At 36.5% G+C, this 20,922-nt stretch overlaps 1 protein-coding gene across 5 annotated transcripts; it reads left to right on the top strand.

Annotated features, from left to right (window-relative positions):
* The first annotated feature begins 12 nt into the window (after positions 1 to 12).
* On the top strand, positions 13 to 20,245 carry CLK4 (CDC like kinase 4). 5 transcript variants are annotated; one of them, XM_069476231.1, is made up of 13 exons: positions 13 to 117; positions 3,521 to 3,681; positions 8,497 to 8,722; positions 9,832 to 9,922; positions 10,317 to 10,383; positions 13,133 to 13,249; positions 13,337 to 13,503; positions 13,702 to 13,796; positions 14,053 to 14,182; positions 15,333 to 15,415; positions 18,120 to 18,199; positions 18,960 to 19,050; positions 19,137 to 20,245. In XM_069476231.1, the coding sequence occupies exons 2-13, from the start codon at positions 3,521 to 3,523 to the stop codon at positions 19,275 to 19,277; spliced, it is 1,449 nt and encodes a 482-aa protein (XP_069332332.1). In that variant the 5' UTR covers positions 13 to 117; the 3' UTR covers positions 19,278 to 20,245. The 5 variants fall into 5 exon arrangements, with proteins under 5 accessions (XP_069332332.1, XP_069332338.1, XP_069332336.1 ...); XM_069476235.1 differs by lacking the exon at positions 13 to 117 and adding an exon at positions 7,036 to 7,389 and having other exon boundaries at positions 3,644 to 3,681; positions 19,137 to 19,357; XM_069476237.1 differs by lacking the exon at positions 3,521 to 3,681 and having other exon boundaries at positions 22 to 117; positions 19,137 to 19,357.
* Positions 20,246 to 20,922: the final 677 nt, after the last annotated feature.

Genomic DNA, 20,922 nt, shown 5'->3' with positions numbered 1-20,922 from the left:
AGGTTGTAGGGCGAGGGCACTGCCGCCATTTTGTAGGGTGTTTGTCGCAGCTATTGGAGAGGGGAGACGGCGGTTTGGCGACATTTCTCTGCCAAAGGGCCGTTTGCTTTTGCGGAGGTAAGGTTTCGAGTGGTGCGTGCGGGGCTGGCGGCTGTCCTGTCTTTTAGGTCTCCGAGCCAGGTGTCGGAGAGGCGACCGGGTTCGGGGCCTCGGGAACTGGGGACTGAGTTGGGAGTTTCTGCGGGGCGCTGCTCAGCTGGTGGTCTTAAACACCTAAAGTTGCTCAGGCGTCGCGGTTCTGGGGCTGACCCTGCTCTGAGGCTGTTGGTCGCCCGCATCAGGGCTCCGGAGGCCCTGGGCTCTCCCCACGGTTCTGGCCGGCGAACTCCGGTTCTTGATTAACCCTGTCAGGGCCTCGTCTCGTCAGTGAGTGTGAGGACCTGTCGGAGGACCCTTGGAGACCCGTCCGCTACGTTTGTGTTGTCGGAAATCGAGTCTTACCCTGGATTTCTGGCCCCGGCCGTTCGTAGCATTTGGGGATTTTCCAGAGTCAAGCATTTGCCCTATGTGTGAGTGCGCCAAAGGCACTGGCCAGGTGCCGGGGGCGGGGAAGTGGAGACTGGCGTCCTGGGAGCTGCAAATCCAGCTGGTGGAAATCCGCTATTTCTGTGAGAAGCGTAAATATGCGGAGGCTCGTCCTTTGCTCCATACTGTTTTTCTTAAGGTGGAGCACACCATTGTTGCAGCGAATCTGCATTTCTCATAGTTCTGCATCGTGCTGTCCCTGATTGCTTACGTAGCCCTGTATGCTTATCGATCCTTAAGGAAACTGCCCTCGGAACTGAACCCGCTAGCCACCTTGTCTTTATGGTAGCTATCGTTGTATAATTGTGCTCCGTACACGCACCTACAGGCTTTTTACCCATTAAATGCAGTCGTGGAGCCATTTAATTCTAACTATTTCTGTGTTTACAAACCACGTACATAATATAAAGTTGTTAAAAACTACAGGGTCTTAAAAAGGGCATTGGAGAATCAGATTTCTGATATGACTCTCTCCATATGGATCCATTGCGTCCGATTTTTTTTTTTAAAGATACCTGGTGATTCTGATATGTAGGATTCTTTATTAATTAGAGGTAGTGTAATAACTTTAGGTAGTTTTTCTTTTTTATGTATGCAAAGAAACCTTTCCACACAGAACATGGGTCCAGTAATCTTAATCTTTTGCCTGTAGGTAAAATATTTCCGAACATTGGGGGAGGGGGAGTATAAAGGGACTGGAACAAACAGCTGAATTAAATGTTAAAGTAGTGAACTTGACTAGAGAAATAAAAATCTGGGCCTCTCACAAGAAGTTCATTCTTATTTTGATGTTTGTATGTTAATAACTAAGGTAATTTGAGAATTCTGCCTTGCTAGAGACGAGCTGTTTTTGTCAGACTGACAGCAGAAGGGGAAAAACAAAACCAGATGATTATGTCTTGCAAAACCTGCATAATAATGGATGATCAGAATAACAGCCCTCACTTATCAGATGTTATAATTTTGCTTGCTGCTATTTAAGAATGCTTAACCAAGCTGAGTTCCTGCTGTGGTTGAAATACAACTTTGGTATTTGAAGGAACAGGTCATAAAAATTGCGTTAGACAAATTTTTCTTGATAGCTCTTTTAAAGATTTTTTTTTTTTTTTTTTTTGGCTTTTTGCCTCAGGTAAATTTGTAGTGTCATTTATTTCATTTTTCCACATAGAAGTGACTTTATTTCTTTATTGGAGATGGTGTCTCTTTTGCAGGGGCTAGAGTGCAGTGGTGTCATCATAGCTCACTAAAACCTCAAACCCTGGGCTCAAGCCTCTGGAGTAGCTGGGACTATAAGCATGTGCCACCAGCCTATTTTTTTGTATTTTATGGAGAGAATGAGAGTATCACTGTGTTGCTCAGGCTGGTCTTAAACTTCTGTCCTGAAGTGATCCTCCTGCCTCGGCCTCCAGATGCGCTGGGATTACAAGCATGAGCCACCACACCCAGCCAAGTTTTAGGATTTTTGATTGACCTGACCAGTGCCTTCTCTTCTGTTTTTAAGTAAGCTAAAAGAGAAGGCATGTTATTACACAGATGCTTGGTGGACATAGAATTAGAATCAGCAAGAGAAATGAGTTAAGTGCTGAATATTTGGTGGCATCAGATTCTAATGGGATTCTTAGGGAGTACCTCTCAGGAGAATTGAAGCTGCCTCATCTCATAGCCTTTAATCCATTTAAAATCATTTAAATTTTTACTTGGATTTGTTTGCTTATTTTTCAGTCATTTGGGCAACCTCAATGAGGTTAACTAGATTGATTTTGCTCCATTCTAGCTTTTTCAGCTCCTTGTGAAATTCTTTTTACCATTTAAACTTATCCTATTTAGCCGAGTTTGGATCTCACTTTTAAAAACTTAACTGTTTTGGAAAAAGAATTAGGATGAGGAAAGGCAGAAAGGGTTAAATTGTTTGAGCACAGGTGCTGAGCCTGGAGAGAAGCCAGGCTGGCTATGCATTGGAAGTTGTAAATGGAGTTGGAATTGTCACCATTATCTGATTTCACTGTGACCTTGCTTCTGTGTACACCCTTGTAGGTTGATCTGTTTTTCAGAGATACTCCAGATCTACAACAAAAAGATTTTAATTTTAAGAATAACTGCAGGATGATCAGTAAATAAATTTGTTGGATAGAGAAAATGAGTTATAAAATCACCTTTTTATTACCTTTCAGGTTTTCTGTTGAATACTGTGTTCTATACACCTCTTCTGTTATTTTCAAAGCTTGGAGTCATTCTGAGATTTAGAGAAACGAACTCTAGAGAGTTTGAGAAAAAGAAGCTTCATTAATGAATGGTTCTTTATCATTAGAACAAAGTTACCTCCCATATTTAGTGTCCCTAAGTGTTTCTTTCACTTCAGTTTTTTTCTATTACAGTACTTTGCTAAAGCCACATGACACTTGTGATGCTATTTATCTTTAAATCAGCTCACATTTTAATATTAAGATTTTTAAAAGAAACCATGTCAATAGCTCAATTAGAAGATCACTAGTAAATAGAAGGTAAAAATAAAATAAAAAGTTATTAATTTTTATCTAGGTGACTCTTGTCTACTGAAGGCTGTAAGCCCAAACTTTTTTATTTGGCCTTTTTTTTTTTTTTTTTTAAAGGGCAGTTAAGTGTTAGTTGAAGACAAGCACCAAACTGAGAATTAGTCCTGGTTATAATCAGAAGAATTAAAAAAAATGTTTATTAAGGTCTCACATGTTATCTGTCATTTAGTACTAGATCTCTGTGCCACTTACCAGTCATCTCACATGCCACTCAGATGTGGTATAGTGGCCCCATGCCTTGGGAAACATTACCTAAAAAGACTTTAGAACCTGTGTGATCCCATGTGCTGGGTGTTTATATTTAAATAATATTAATGCATAATATTTTTACCAAACATAACCATCCATATCCTTCGCAACTCCCTTTTCATTTCTGTTAACAGATGCGGCATTCCAAACGAACTCACTGCCCTGATTGGGATAGCAGAGAAAGCTGGGGACATGAAAGCTACAGTGGAAGTCACAAACGAAAGAGGAGATCTCACAGTAGTACACAAGAGAACAGGCATTGTAAACCACATCACCAATTTAAAGAATCTGATTGGTAAATTATTCTTGAACTAGTAGCATTTTAACACTAATGGTTTTGATGATTTGTCATTTGCTTATATAGCTTTCATCTGTCAGATCATTTTATAATTCAGTTAACAAATATTCATTCAGAAGATATTTATTGAGTGCCTATTTTAGGCTAGCCTCTGTAGGTACTGAGGCGACAGCTGTGAATAAAACAGAGTTCCTATCCTCACATATCTGTGTCTGTCTGGGAGTGGTGGGAGACAGTTAATAAGTGAATGTAAAATAAGTAACATTGAGTCCGGGCTAGTAAGGTTGCCAATAATGGTTGGGGAGATGAGACACACAAAAAATTAAGTAATAGTAATAATAGAATGCCCAGCGAGTGCCTTTAACTTGCATGTAGGAGGGAGATAAGTATGTTGGAGTGCTCATTGTTTCAGAAATGAGAGAGGATTTGGGGTGGGGGAAAGTTATTCCAGATGAGAAAAGCAACATATGTTATTTGGGAATGTTAAAGTGCATTAGGGATCAGTGACTGTGTTTTACAAGTCTTATTTGTAGATAAGGCCAGTGTATGTGCTTGTTTGGGATTTTAGAAGCTTACTTTATTCTAAGATCTATTCCTTTGCACAGGCAGTAACTAATAATTTAGGAAAGGGCTTCAATAAAAATTTGCAACAGTATGTGTCCTGTTTTATTATATTCTTACCAGTGTAAAATTTGGAGATTATACATTTATATAGAATTAAAGGAATGTTAAAGTTCTAAATGATTTAAGAAAGGCTAGGTGGGTAGAGTTTCTTTCACTCTGTTTTCCATTAATTTCCCTTTCTCATTTGTTTGTTGGTTCTATGTTTTCTCCTTGTTTTGTGCAGATGTTCCATTGGGACTGTTTACCAGATTGCTTTCTAAATTAGCCACCTGGGGTTACTTTAAAAAACAGTATGTAATTTTTTTCCTTCTCCATGCTAAACAGACATGTTCTACCAAATAGTGAGCTTGTTTGTAGTCAGTGTAGACTAAGATGCTTCATCACACATTGTTATATAAGGGGAAGGGGAAGGTCTATGGCAGGATTTCAATGACCAAAGCTAATTAATGTACAGAATACTATAGAAAACCATCTGTACCCCACTATTCATAAATACAAACAACTCTCAAGGCTTAACCACCAGGCCAGTATCTTCTTTGACAGATATGTGATAATTGCTTACCATAATCTAGAATATTCTAATAGTCTTTTTGAGGATTAAAAACTTTATGGGAGTGTTTTTTATAAAATTATAGAAAAATGCAGAAAAGTATAAAGAAGATAATCTTAGTAGGATGCTAGTCCCCATTATTATTATTTTTTTTTTTTGAGACAGAGTCTCACTCTGTTGCCCAGGCTAGAGTGAGTGCCGTGGCGTCAGCCTAGCTCACAGCAACCTCAAACTCCTGAGCTCAAGCAATCCTCCTGTCTCAGCCTCCCGAGTAGCTGGGACTACAGGCATGCACCACCATGCCTGGCTAATTTTTTCTATATATATTTTTAGCTGTCCATATAATTTCTTTCTATTTTTAGTAGAGATGGGGTCTCGCTCTTGCTCAGGCTGGTCTCGAACTCCTGAGCTCAAAGGATCCGCCCACCTCGGCCTCCCAGAGTGCTAGGATTACAGGCGTGAGCCACCGCGCCCGGCCGTCCCCATTATTTGGATATAAAATTATTTCTAATTATTCTTAAAAATATCTTTGTATCCAAATCTTTGCCTCTTGTTTATTTCCTAAAAACAGACTCCAAGAAGAGGCATTTTCAAGTTAAAGGGTATGAACACTTACAAAGTTCTTGCTACACATTCACATTTCATTTTCTAGAAAGTTTGTACCAAATTGTACTTCTGCAACATGCTCCTTTATGCTATCACCAGTCTCCACTTTTTGTTTTAATTGGAATTTTAAAATTTCTAGTGAATTTGTCCACTGTTATATATTTATAGACCACTTGAACTTTTTTATTAACCTGTTTATAAGATTATATTTTTCGTACCGATTTAAAAGAGGTTTTTTTTACATATTAATTATTTAAATTGTCATATATATTGGAGAGTGTCTTTTCTTATTTGTCTTTTGGCTGTAGCCTGTGAATTGGTCTCCCTACAGGGTTAATTAATCCATTCTGCATAATATGTTAAAAAGACTGAGGTGGCTGTAAACCCCACCTTTTATTTTTTGTGATCAGAGTCCTATAACATAAAGTATCAAGTCTTCAACTAGTGAGTCTCAAACTTGAGTGTGAATAAGAATCACCTTGGAGTTATGTTTAAAATGCAGATTTACCAGATTTAGGTTCAGTGAATATTATCTGAGGCCTGGGCATCTCATTTTTAATAAGAACTTCATATTCAGTATCATTCATAAATAGACCACCCTTTGAGAAATATTCCTTAGCCTGGCATGCAGGGCTTTTAATGATCTATTCTCAGCTTATTTATTGGTCCACATTCCCCTGTGTGAAGATTCTTTTGCTGGAATTGTTTACTTTTTCCAGAGTAATACATAGGCAAATCCATCTCTACACCATTGTGTCTAAAAGTGCTATATGAATGTAAGATGGGACTATACCATTCTTCTCCCCCTGGAATTTCTTCTGCATTTCACTTTGTCCAAATCCTGGCTTCCCTTTACGATGCAACTCTGTTTCCTCCATCTTTTTCATGAATTCTTCCCTGACCATTTTAAGTAGATTTTCTTTCCCTTCTCTTTATCTAAGCACTCATATGTAACCTTTCTGTATTTCCTGCATTGTTGGGTTTTGTTTCACTGTTATTTGAGTAAACTCAAATTGTTCATTATTGGTTGGCAGGGACTTTGCCTTATATAATTTTTTTTATCTCCCACAGGACCTGTGTGGAAATAAAAACGAATGCCTATACCCTCGTCAATCTTGGCTATTTTGAAAGGCTTCAGTGAAATATTCACTGGGCATTCAGTGAATATTTTTAAAAATTAAATCAATCTGTTGTCCTGTCTACCCTGTCCACGGCCTGTGAAATTGTGTAGACTTTGTTTATATAATCTCTCAGCCTTGGTCATTGGCCGTTATAGATTGAAGAGACCCTCATCTTTTTAGTTTATCATCATGGTATTGTTTTACCTCATGTTTTGTTATCCTGTAGATTGTTTATGGATTATTAGCAGCTCTAAAGTCATGCATTATTCCGGCTAAAGATTATTAGTGTTAGTTTTTTCTAATAGAAAGATTTTGGACTTTTGTGGTAAGGATGCCTTACAGAATTAAACAGGATGCCCTCACGAGTGTGCTCATTACTAGCTTCTTACATTGTAGATCTCTTTCTGACAGTTCAAGCCAACTGATAAAATCCGTTACCTACACCCACAGTGTTACCCTGATGTCCTGAGTTCTCCAAAGGATAGAACTTAAGACTGACACTAGGCAAAGAGAAGAGGGTTCCTGCATCTCCCCAGCCTGCATTTGATGGTAGCCCTGTTAGATAGGAGTTATAAAGATGCTTCTATTTCTGCCTAAACCAGCCCCCCTGGGAAAAAATGACAACATACTCTGGGAAAGGAAAGGGGTTGGTGAGGGCAGTTAGTCTACATCTGTCACTCCATTGCTTGTTAGGATTATTTTAGCTGATTTGTCTGACTGGGCAGGTGTCCCCTCTCTCCCTCAGTGCTCCATGTGCATCCCTCTTGAAGCTTCGCACTCTGTTGAAGAGGACACTCATCCCAGGTAGAGAGGGGATGGGAAACTGGGCCAATTAAATCTATGTCCTTCCCTTTCCATCCCATCAATGCTGCTTAACTTCCTAAGATCCATGACCTCTATGAAATTCCTTGCCAAGTTTTGTGTATGCATTTGTGTGCTTCTTGGGGAAGAGGGTCATAGCTTTCATCAGATTCTCAAAGGGATCTACAGATGCAAGCACTATGGCACTTGATGATGCTGTTTTCTGTTGTATTTCTTATGTATTTCTCAAGGAGGAATGACAGGAAATTAGAAATGCAAAGGGAAGCAGGGTAGTGGGACTATTGTAATCTTAGGCAAGCAATTACAGGATCCCTTTTTTATTTTAGGTGTTTTCAGCACATGAGGCAGTCCTCAAAAGCTATGTTGTCTATTTCTCAAGCAGGAATAACAGAAAGCTGGAAATGTAAAGAGGAGAGGAGAGGAGACAGGACAGGTGATAGGTGTAATAAAAATGGCCTGTATAATAGTTAGAAAATATTTCAGTTTTTGTCACTAATATGCTCTATAACCATAGCAAATCATTTTCCTTCTAGGGATCTTAATTTAGTTGTTTGCAAAACGAAAGGGCTGGAAAAATTTTAGGCTCCTTATAGCTAAAATACACCTTTCATGAAAGAATTCTCTGTGTCCAGGAATATCTAAAATGCACTTACATTAAAAGAGAAAGGAATCCTGATTTGCCTGCCTCTGATTGTGTGTGCTCTGTGAGAGAGGAAAGAAAGCTTAGATACATATATCATAAGACTGATGCGTTTCAGAAAAGCAGTTTCATGAAGTTTTGGTTTTAACTTTCTCCAAGAAGGTAAAGGAACGCTTAAGTAACAATAAATTAATGATTTGACCTAAGCTTTGTTCCTTGGTGTGAAGTGCTTGACAACAATCTGTATAATGGGTCCACTTACTTGATTGTTAAAGTAAAATTATTTGTTAAACTTAGAGATAAATATAAATTCTAATTCATCAATTTGAATTTTTTTTCTTTTATTGAGTTAGCTCTTTAAACCAAGAGTTCTTGAAGAGGATGCTTTGTTTGAACCACATTACTCCAGAATGAAGAGAATAATTTGAAATCCTTTAATGTGTTCACAGTCATTATTTAGAAGCAAGGTCCTTGAATGAGAGAGATTATCGGGACCGGAGATACATTGATGAATACAGGAATGACTACTGTGAAGGATATGTTCCTAGACATTATCACAGAGACATTGAAAGCAGTTATCGAATCCACTGCAGTAAGTCTTCAGTCCGAAGCAGGAGAAGCAGTCCTAAAAGGAAGCCTAATAGACACTTTGGTTCAAGTCATCATTCACGTTCGGTATGATTGATTTTGTTTTTATTTTGAGTGGATTCTTATTTGTGCATAAAAGCTCTTAATGAGCTGATAAGTTTCTAAGGTTTCTTTATACATATATAATATTTGGATATATTATAATTGTGTTTATATTACTTAAATCCTTAAAGGAAACGTCCAAATTCTCATAGTTGATCTGTATATTTATGAAGTTAGCCCTTATTTGACCACATTTACTTATATTCTGACACCATATCATGAGTTCATTGATTTTAATAATAAAATTATTTTATTTTTTGTGTTTGTAATACATTCTTACGAAAAAATGAGGCACCCATCTTTTCTTTCATCTTAAACATTTTTTTACTTTGAAAGAAACCCCTTCCCTGATACTTGGAAACAATATGGAAAATTGCACTAGTGGATACTTAAGTGTTATTAGCTTGTATTAGCTAGTTCCGTAGCACAGTGCCTCATTGTCTGCAGCCAGTTCTGTTGAAATTGTGAAAATGGGTGCTGAATGGGAAATAAGCTTGCCTTTTTTTTTTTTTTTACATTCAGACATCTTCACCTATTTAATCAGTAAACTTTGAATTACTGTTTTTCTCCCCAAGTTTTCTTCAGCAGAAGTAGCTTGTATTAGCTTGAACATTTAAGTTAGCCTTTATTTTCCCCTTTTACTTTAATCATGAATATTTTTAAATATTGCTAAGAACAATTTCGACTAATCTTGACATTTTAAAACATTTTTCTGACAAACTAGACATCGCAACTCACAGCATATGCTATTTATAGCAAGAGATTAGTAAATCATGACATTGCATTCTTTAAATTTCAGACTTCAATTAAATCAGTATTTTAAAGAGACAATTGTGTTGTTTTTTTTCTATTGCCACTTTAAGTATCTTATCTGAAAATCTGTTCCTTGCCATGTTTTTCTTCTGTAACATAAACTGTGCCCTGTGAATTTCTGGGGACTGAATTTGAAATTGCTCCTGCCAACTGTTCGTGGCCTGGTGCTTATCTGAATGCCTGAATATCTCCCCGCTGAATGAATTGCGTATTCTGCCCTGAATTCACTCTGATATATTGATTGGCTGGACGATCTTGGTGCTGCCCACTTGCCGTTCCAGAAGAGCCACCGAAGGAAAAGATCCAGGAGTATAGAGGATGATGAGGAGGGTCACCTGATCTGTCAAAGTGGAGACGTTCTAAGAGCAAGATGTATAGAATATTTTTCAACACTTTTTAAACTTTGCACACAGAATAATCTTTTTAAGAATAGTTTGTCAGCGGGGGGCTAAAGAACTCTTCATTACTTTTTTGTTTTGTTTTTTGTGGGTTTGTTTATTCTTTTGTATTTCTTCTTTTCTGTAGAATTTAAATATTTCTATTCTAAAGTTCCAAAATAATCAGTGGAATTTGAGATTAGAGCAAGAAAAATAGCTCTATCTAATTGTTTTTGTAGCAGCTGAAAATAAAATAGTTTGAGTGCTGAAAACTTAGTTATGCTTTGATAGAGATCATTTGAAAGTATTCCACACTTAAGCATTCATTGTTTGAATAACTAGATAATTTTTACTTGGGTACTTACACTTCTTTCCCCCCCTCACTTTAGATGAAATTGTGGACACTTTGGGTGAAGGAGCCTTTGGCAAAGTTGTAGAGTGCATTGATCACGGCATGTAAGTTCTTTTTTTTGAACATTCTGATATTTTTGGTGGAGAAGGATCCATAATTTAGATGAAATATATTTTAAGTGGTAGCCATGTGTTTGGGAGGTATAAATATACAATAAAATGTCTTCAACTATGTATGATTTATTTACCATTAATGTGGATTTTGATTAAGAATACTGACAGATTTTATTAGATGGAGTTCATTGAAACTAAAGTGGGTGTTCAAGTGGAAGATTCAGCTTTTGGATTGCAGAGGCAGTAAAGCATATCTAATCTTGCATGTTAGAGTTAGCTTCCTAAACTACAAAGAAATTATATTAAGCCCTACAGAAATAAAGTCCAAATTCTTTAATGAGGCATACTAATCCCTTTGTGATTGGACCCTCTCTGCCTCATTTTACCGTTTTCCTGCAGGACTTCTCTTCTGTGGCTTGCAAACTTTTTTGTAAGAACTTCTTAAAACAATTTAGTGAAACCACACATTTCTGAAATTTTTTTATCATAAATTAAAATAGTTGGGAAGGATATAATTTGCAGCTTATTATAAACCTTAATTTTTTTTTAAAAAAAAAAAACCCTCTCTCTTTAAATGTATTTGAGGGAACCTACATATTGTAGCTGCTTGATACCTACCATCAACCGTAAACAAACTCTTCTTGAATACTTAGACATGTTTTATTCTTGAACTTACTTTCGTTCTACTTTCCATAAAGAATATTATCCTAAATTAACTTTCATTGTCACCCCATCTTGTTTCTCTGCAACAAAAATGTGAACATAAATTGAACTTTAAAATATTTTGAAATATTTTCAGACTCACAGAAAAGTTGATAAAATAGTTTGAAGAATTCCTTACCCAGATTTTCCAGATGTCTACATTTTATAGTATTTACTTTATCATTTTATATATGTTATTCCAAATTTTGCCAGCTAATCTGTAGACCTTATTAAGATTTCACCAATTGTCCCATTAATGTCCTTTTAAGATTTCCTGAGGTTTTGAGTCTCTGAGTATCTATTTGAGGTATTCCAGGCAGGGCGCGGTGGCTCACGCCTGTAATCCTACCACTCTGGGAGGCCGAGGCGGGTGGATCGTTTGAGCTCAGGAGTTTGAGACCAGCCTGAGCAAGAACGAGACCCCATCTCTCCTAAAAAATAGAAAGAAATTAGCTGGACAACTAAAAATATAAAGAAAAGAAAAAATTAGCTGGGCATGGTGGCGCATGCCTGTAGTCCCAGCTACTTGGGAGGCTGAGGCAGAAGGATCACTTGAGCCCAGGAGTTTGAGGTTGCTGTGAGCTAGGCTGATGCCTCGGCACTCTAGCCCAGGCAACAAAGTGAGACTCTGTCTAAATAAATAAATAGATAGATAGATACTATTCCAAATAATAGTATTCAGTTGATCAAAGTACCAACGTATTATAAATTTTTATACTTACGAGATCTAAAACAGGATTTTTTTGGACTATCTTTTATTGGGATGATTAGGGCTTCTAAAAAATGAGTACATATATCCATAGATAAATATCTCACTGTTGAGTATTATCTGTTTTCTTTTTTCATTTTTCACTGAGAAAACTTTTTGGTCATATAATTAAATAGATGGGAGTAGAAGTTTTGTCACAGTAATTTTATAAAAGTTCTTTGAAGTCTTGACATATATGCCAAACATCAAAGGGGAATTGTCATCAGAAATTTTTTTAAATGATTTAGCAGCCCACATTAATTGGGACCTCATTGAAAGCAATGAACTAGAAACCACTGGGCATGGAAAAAGGTTTGTTACCTAGCTACTAGAATACGTGTATTTGTTTGCCCCAAAGATTTTTTATGACCTGTGGCATACATCTTGATATACTAATAAGGGATGGGTGATGTTTTCTTTTCTTTTGTAAAGTGGAAAGGCCAAAATGAAAAAGGAGACTTGAATGCTGGTTTATCTCTAGGCAGATCCTAGAAAAGAGGACAAAAGGAAGATGCAGATTGGCAAATTGATTTCCCCAAATTCATGTATGGCTCTGACTCTGTACTTTTTAGGAAGCCTTCTAAAGCCCACTTCCCTACCCTGTAGCTATTTCTGTGTACTTGCATCAGTGAACGTACTAAGGGTTTTCTTGGCTTCATGACTTTATGGTTGGTGACTCCTTTACCTGGATGTTCCATTTCCCTCCTAGTCTGTCAATCTCAGAGCTATCTATCAGGGCTTAGTTCTGTGTCACCTCTGTTGTGAAGAAAAGATAGGGAACCTGCGGCCTCAAGGCCACAGGTGGCCCTGCAGATCACCAAGTGCGGCCCGTTGACCGAATCGAAACTTCACAGAACAAATCCTTTATGTAAAATTTGAATTGAGTCAGGCCCTATCTTTTCTTCATTAATTACCTATGCACTATCTGGCACAGAGTAGGTCTAGCCTAGTGAATGAATGAATGCGTGCTTTTCAGCAGTAGCATATTCTATTCTTGGTTTATATTTTTATACTTTTTTTTAACTTTTGTTGTATAAAATCTAGGTGAATATAAAATTCTGGGAACAAACATTAAAATTCATAAGTATTAAGGGAATCATCACTTCATATAAAGTATATTTTGTCAAAATATTTTGAAAAGATGTTATATGAAATCTAGTATAATATGCTCTGAAAGATTATTTTAGAATTATAGCATAGAGGAATTGGTAATTAAGATCATGCTTTAGAGGATACGGCTTCAACCCACTCCTGTACATTTACCATTTTCATCTTAATTTTGTTTTTAAGGGATGGCATGCATGTAGCAGTGAAAATCGTAAAAAATGTAGGCCGTTACCGTGAAGCAGCTCGTTCAGAAATCCAAGTATTAGAGCATTTAAATAGTACTGATCCCAACAGTGTCTTGTAAGTATAAATTTGAACTATGAAGCATCATAGTACATGAAATAATCAGGATTCTGCGAACTGAATTATTATTTTGATCTATTTTAGCCGATGTGTCCAGATGCTAGAATGGTTTGATCATCATGGTCATGTTTGTATTGTGTTTGAACTGCTGGGACTTAGTACCTATGATTTCATTAAAGAAAACAGCTTTCTGCCATTTCAGATTGACCACATCAGGCAGATGGCATATCAGATCTGCCAATCAATAAATTGTAAGTATACTTGATAAATCTTTAAACACCAGAAAATTTAAGTTTTTATTGTACAAGCAACATATCAAAACATTGTCACTAAAAATATACATTTTACAGGTAAAGATGAAACCCCTCTTGGCCACTGTATCTTCCTTTCCCTGCCAGACGAATTAAATTTGCAAGTGAAACTAATAATGTTTTTTTGTTCTCTTATAGTTTTGCATCATAATAAATTAACCCATACAGATTTGAAACCTGAAAACATTTTATTTGTGAAGTCTGACTATGTAGTCAAATATAATTCTAAAATGGTAAGTTAAAGACTGGTTTTAATTTTGGTGGTTGTCTTTAAAATTGATTTAACTTGGTGATCCGTAGATGAGGAATTTCACTTCTGAGCCTCATTGTATCTTAATATTTAACCAAAAAAGGAGTTATTCTTTGCCTTTCTCACAGGCTTATGTTGACAATGCAAAAAAATAGTTCATATGCAAGCCTTTTGAATAGTGCTATAAAATATTTCATATCTTTATTGAGTTTCATATTTACTCAACTGTATCTCTTTAGAAACGTGATGAACGCACACTGAAAAGCACAGATATCAAAGTTGTTGACTTTGGAAGTGCAACGTATGATGATGAACATCACAGTACTCTGGTATCTACACGGCACTACAGAGCTCCAGAGGTCATTTTGGGTCAGTAGACACTGGACTTGCAGTTGCTATAATTGAAGAAGAGATTGTTGTTCTTACAGCTTTTATTGGGGGCGGTGGCAGGTAGCATCTTCTTAGCAGTGTTCAGAAAACGTTTTCTATTTTCATAAAAAATGTGGACATTGCTATAAATATTTTTCCTTAGTGGTAAAAATGTGATACCGTCTGTGAAAGATATTCCAGGTGGTGGTTATTTTTGAACAAGTTAGTCTTAAATGATCATGAGAGAACAGGCTCTGTTAGCTAAGTACATCACACCAGTGTGATTTTGAAGGTATATGGGTACCTATTTTCATGTCATCACAAAAGTGTGGTGCTAGTGAGAATGCTGGTTGGCAGTTTGTTGGCAGCCATCTAGATACAGGGTGGATAAAGGTCAAGAAAAGAGGGGCTTCTCTAAAAGGAGCTTTTGTGATAACCCTTGATGTGAGAAAGGCTTGGAAAGAAAATGCGTTAAGGTGCAGAGTTTTGAAATAAGAAGGAGCTCTAAGGAGAGTGTGCATCTTATGCCTCAAAATTAAAAGTTAGAGATCAGGACATGTTAATAGAGCAGGGAAGTCAGGTGGGTTTGTGGGCTTGAGGCAGTGGGAAAAGTTCAGATCAGATGCAGTTGAGAGTTAAATGGAGTAAGCTGATTACAAAAGTAAGGTCAAACTGAGGTTAGATAGTAAAATGTTTTTGTAGAATCAGATGTTTCCTCCACTTCCTGGTTTTCTTTTTAAGTCCAACAAGACTTGGTAGGTTCAGAAAAAGCAAACTAATGATATTTACCTAGAGTAGAGGATTGGTAAAGGGGTAGGAAAATGAGAATGTTATGCAGCACTGGTCAATAGAACTTTCCTCAATGATGGAAATATTCCATATCTGCACCCAGCATGATAGCCACTGGCCACCGTAGGCAACTGCGTTCCTGTAGTGTGGCCGGTGTGACTGAGGAACTGAATTTTGAATTTTACATTACTTTAAATTTTAGGTAAATGTTCAATATAAAACTGAAAATATAAACTCTGAATTTGTTGTCATATTCTCCCTAATGGGCTGTGTAGAGGGAGCACCCATACAGGAAAGGATTTAGTGTGTTGCCAGTTAAAAGTTGTTGCATAGTAAAATGTTTGTATTTGTTTTTAAATAGCTTTAGGTTGGTCTCAGCCTTGTGATGTTTGGAGCATAGGTTGCATTCTCATTGAATATTACCTTGGTTTCACAGTCTTTCAGGTATGTGTCTAGTAAATTTCAATTAATAGTAATGGATTTTAAATATTAAAAGCATGTTTAAGTTTTGGCTTCCTTATTGGAAAGCTGCCATAGATCGTTATTCTTGAGATAATGATTATCTTCTCTAAAGCCACAGTTGAATGAAATGCTACTAGTCACAGTTCATTTTGCATGTGATTGGCATTTTTAATACCTGCTTCGTGTGTGGTTTCTGTTGTCACATGTTTTCATTTCTTTAGTTATAGAGCTACTTCCTAAGTTCACAGTGTTAATGGCAATTCTAATTCAGTTCTGGTTATGTTGATTATCTGTATGGCCATGAACAAGTCACTTACTCCTCTTTACAAAAGAATTCAGGAACAAGAAGTTATATTTTACTTAATACTTGTAAGTATTAAGCATCTGTGATGCCTTAGGCATTTCTAAGCACCAAGTATATAAAGGTGAAAAGACAACATCTCTGTCCTGAAGTCATGCAAAAGACATGAGAAAGCTCTTGCAGTACAGTGTGATATTAGCTATAATGGAACAATATACAAAGTGTAGGTAGGAGGAACCCAGGAAAGGTTAAAAATTACATTTCTTTAGAGAAAGCATTACCAAGGAGGTTAGGGAGTTGAAGCCAATGCTAGAAGGAAGAGTAGGGCCGGGTGGCTCACACCTATAATCCTAGCACTTTGGGAGGCCAGGGTGGGAGGATCACTTGAGGTCAGGAGCTCGAGACCAGCCTGAGCAAGAGTGAGACCCCCTCTCTACAAAAAATAGATAAATATAGCTGGGCATGGTAGCATGTGCCTGTATTCCCAGCTAATCAGGAGGCTAAGGCAGGAGGATCGCTTGAGCCCAGGAGTTTGAGGTTGCTGTGAGCTAGGCTGACACCACTGCTCTACAGCCAGGGCAACAGAGCAAGATCCTGTCTCAAAGGGGAAAAAATAAAAAGAAGGAAGAGTAGGAGTTTATCAGAAAACTGTGGTATGATGGGCATATAAGGAAGAAGAAATAGTTTCTGTAAATGCACAGAGGAATAAAGGAACGTATTGTAGTCAGGGAAGAACTGTGTTGTCAGAGTATCTTGTGTACAAGGGAAATGATGACAATAGGCAAGGACTGACCAGTAAGGACTTCACATACTCTGAAAGGTATTAAAATGTTTTCTTATAGAAGTCAGTAGTTTCCAAAAGTAAATGAAGATGATTTTGTAGGGTTGCCATTCTGACCTTTATTTAGAGATTATCCCTCCTTTTTTTGTATTAAAATGTTCTTTTTATGAAATGATAGTAATAGTTGTTAGTAGATAGTTTTTTAAAAGTCCTGGCCAGGTACAGTGGGTTTGGGAGGAAGGGGTTGTGGAAATCCCAGCTCAGTATTGTTCAGGTTGATTTGAAGTTACAGCAGTGCAGGGGGATGAAGCTATTTATGATAAGTTGAGTCACTTAGGTGGCTACTGCACAGTTATGAGTTTGCTGCTTGTAGGGCACCTCACAAGACTTGAGTTTCTGTCTCATCTGTGGAGACCCTGTTAAAACGTACTCCGAGTTTATAGACAAGCTTAGTGCTTTAGAACCGTGGTTATCAATTAGTTCTAGGAAGGAGTAGTGTCTGGTTTCTAGTAGTGAGTTGTAGGGTAAGAAAAAGTTCATCAGAGTGCATGCTTTCTTCATTCTGACTTATATAAAATGGATGCTTCAGATGATTTTTGTGATTGTAAATCACTTTGAGGTCTTAAATGAAGTACAGATTATTTAAGAGGTGGTTTATATTTTAATTCCACACTGCAAAATACTCTGAAACTAAGGAACTTTTTAAAAATGTGGAGCTAGTATTATTTGTTCCTGTCATGAATTAATAACAATATTGTGAAAGCAATATGCAGGGTACAATAGTTGATATTAATAGATTTTACAAAGCAGTTACACACAGCCTCTGCTCTCCAGAACTCTAGGGTTAGCAAACTTTGGCCCATGGTGAAATCCTGCCTGATGCCTGTTTTTACAAAAAGAAGAATAGGCAACAGAAACCATTTGTGACCAGCCAAGCCTAAAACATTTACTGTCTGGCCCTTTTCCGAAAAAGTTTGCCAGTCTCTGCTCTAGAAGCATACCATTTCAGCTGTTAAGTTTGATAGTTTTCTCTATTCTATTAAATATTTTAGCCAAGCCAAAGCTCTATTACTATATAGTTTAAGGATTATGAGCTTTAACTTGAGTTTATAGCTCAACTTTCCTTGTTTATGAACTATATGACTTTGAGCTAATATTTTAACCTCTTTGACACTCATGTTCTCACATGCCTGGCTCGGGATTGTTGTGAGAATTAGTGGGACTGCATACTCCTGTTGCTTGGGATTAGTAAGTGTTAATAAGTGGACTGATTGTTGGGAGGTTAATTTTGGTTAAGCAGCTGATTAAATGAGGAGGAAACAGTTTTTCTGGTAATCTTCCCCAGTCATCCTCAGTTAAAACAGTGTAAGAAATACAAATAAACAAGGAAACTGCTTGGTTTTAGATTTTACCAATTCATCTCAGAGACTGTGTTGCACCAAACCACACAGCTCGTTCGGTATTGTTCCATCTTTGAAGTATGGTGTAATGTAAATTCTGTAGCTGTCTGGTCCTTTTATATTGGCACCATTTTCTTGTGTTCCCTTAGAATGTGCTTATAGGAAAATGGAGTGTGCTAAATTTCTTTTTCCTGTGTGTTTTAGACTCATGATAGTAAAGAGCACCTGGCAATGATGGAACGAATATTAGGACCCCTACCACCACACATGATCCAGAAAACAAGGTGTGTCTTAAGATGTTTTAAGCCCTTTATTGGGTACATACACAATAGCCTATATTCAAACTACAGAAAACCCAACATTGTTAACAATGCATGTTCCAAGGACTGCAGACTTTGAAATTTTTTTATGTATTAGAGATAACTTAAACTCACCTTACTCCTTTTTTTAAAGTCATATTTTTAAAAATTCAGTATTTAATTTGTGATCTAGCCAACAAAATGGTGTTTTTTTTTTTAATACTATAGTTTACCTTTGCATGAATGCTTTCTTAAGTTGATGTATAAATAACATAGAATATGAAAAAGCTTGCTTTTTGGGGTCATATCAATCTAAGTTTGAAATGTGTACTGTCACTAACCAGCACATATGTCCTTGGACAAGGTATTATTTCCAAATGCAGCTTCACTGCAGGAGTCACCAGGGAATTACTTAAAGATTTCCAGATCTAGTGAAATCAGAATTTATAGTAATGGATGCTGGAGGCCTCTGTTTTTAAAGCTGGCACCGTTCCGTCTATGGTATTTGGAAACAACTTAGTTGGGATATTAAAACCTCACAGGAGGGAAAATAAAGGAAGATGTTATATAAGGTGTCTGCTATATAGTTACTGCTGAGATTTCAAAAAATTGTATGCATGTGCATATGTCTATACATCTAGAGAGAGCTGCTTATGCTTCTGTCTGTTTCTCATCCCATGGTTGGGGCAGGGTAAAGATGTGGATCTTTTGTTATTTTACTAATCCAGACTTCTTTTTCCTGTAGAAAACGCAAGTATTTTCACCATAACCAGCTAGATTGGGATGAACATAGTTCTGCTGGTAGATATGTTAGGAGACGCTGCAAACCATTAAAGGTAAAGGAAAAAAGATTAAAATTAAAAAAAATATATTTTCACTGTTATTAATATATTTTTTTAAACAAAAACATTTTTCTCCCTAGGAATTTATGCTTTGTCACGATGAAGAACATGAAAAACTGTTTGACCTGGTTCGAAGAATGTTAGAATATGATCCAACTAAAAGAATTACTCTGGATGAAGCATTGCAGCATCCTTTTTTTGACTTATTAAAAAGGAAATAAAATGGAAATCAGTGGTTTTACTATATACTTCTCTAGAAGAAATTACTTAAGACTGTGTCAGTCAACTAAACATTCTAATATTTTTGTAAACACTAAATTATTTTGTACAGTTAAGTGTAAATAATGTATGTTTTGTATCAATAGTATCATTATCTTGTTAAGCAAGTATGGTCTTGACAATGAATGAATTATAAAAGTTAAAATTAATTTTTCTTGAGATTGATTACAGTTTTTAATGACCTTTGGAATATCCTTTGTGTCCAGTGATAAATGTGATTGATCTTGTCTTTTGTATATGGAGTTCAACTCGGAAGTGATTTTTTTTTGAGTAAAAGGAAATCTTGACTACTTTATAATCTTAAATGAATATTCTTTATATACCTCAAATTTAAAACTTTTCTTAATTTTAAAAGTTTTTTCTGTAATTGTTGAACGGGTAATAATTATTATCAACTCTAGATAAGCAGGTATTGGAAACCAAAACCCATAGAAAATGTTCACTGTTAGAATTTTATTAAATTGTAAGTACTGTGTTCTGTTTCATTTGATGATGTCAGTGGGGTAAGTAGACATTCATGGAAGGGCATCTAGTTTGCCCATTGGGACAGGTTGTTTAATAAAACCACATATACACCTCATTTAAGATTAAAGTCTGACTGAAAACTCAGCATGGAAAGTCATAGTTTCCAAGGGCTGTTTTGTGATATAAAAATAGGAATTCTGATGACTGAGGTTTTAGTTTTTAATACCAAGTTCTGAGAAGTCTTGAAATTGTCCAATATCTATTTCCTTATCAAATGAAGTAAATACTTAAACCTATGAGAATTAAGGCTATTATTAAGCAATTTATATTTGTGTTAATCCTTACTGGAGAAAGGGGATTTGATTGGAAAACACTTTGGGAAGAAAACTCTGCAGAAATTTCCAGAACATAATTGATTGGTTGGTTAACATAAACTTTGACTACAGTTTTTTTTTGCTTTTTTTTTTACTGTATCAGTTTTCACATAAAAACTACATGGTAGTAAATATTACTTAATGTAGTAAAAGGAAAAAAAGTCTATTGATGTGCTTTAGTCTGCCAGGTAGAAATATTTTTTGTTGTAGAATTCATAATTGCTTATTCAGATAGAGGTTATTTTTCATTAACAGTATCCCCATTTCAAAAGTACATTGCACAAAGATTTGAGTTTTATCTGTATATTTTAGACACATAAAATGCATGGAATTCTCTTGTATGACAAATAGTAAAACCAGGGTGGATTCTCTACGTTATCTAGGGGCAGCATTTGTCAGTATAATACAGCTATATTCCTAAAGTTGACTAGGAATTTAAGAAAGCTGAAACAAATTTTACCGTAAAATCACTGCATAAATTATGTTTAGGCCTCTGTGATGTACTCCAAATATAGTGAATGTACCTTCAGAATAGTTCAACTATATTATATGTGATAATGTGTTTTTTGTGTGTTTGTTTTTGAGACAGTCTTGCTCTGTCACCATGCCTAGAGTGCAGTGATGTCATCATAGCTCACTGCAGCCTCAAATTCTTAGACTTAAGCTCTCCTCCTGCCTCAGCCTCCCAAGTAGCTGGGACTATAGGAGGTCACTACCATGCCCAGCTAATTTTTCTGTTTGTTTATAG

The sequence above is a fragment of the Eulemur rufifrons genome, chromosome 7 (assembly GCF_041146395.1).
Source record: "Eulemur rufifrons isolate Redbay chromosome 7, OSU_ERuf_1, whole genome shotgun sequence".
Classification (NCBI taxonomy): domain Eukaryota; kingdom Metazoa; phylum Chordata; class Mammalia; order Primates; family Lemuridae; genus Eulemur; species Eulemur rufifrons.
The sequence above is the reverse complement of the archived record's forward strand: the minus strand, read 5'-3'. Positions and strand labels throughout refer to the sequence as shown.

Excerpts from the sequence above, each read along its gene's own strand:
- CLK4 (XM_069476231.1), top strand. The coding sequence starts at position 3,521 with ATGCGGCATTCCAAACGAACTCACTGCCCTGATTGGGATAGCAGAGAA. Across the intron at positions 10,384-13,132 it reads GAGTGCATTGATCACGGCAT|GGATGGCATGCATGTAGCAG; the intron begins GTAAGTTCTTTT and ends TTTGTTTTTAAG. Across the intron at positions 15,416-18,119 it reads TTGGTTTCACAGTCTTTCAG|ACTCATGATAGTAAAGAGCA; the intron begins GTATGTGTCTAG and ends TGTGTGTTTTAG.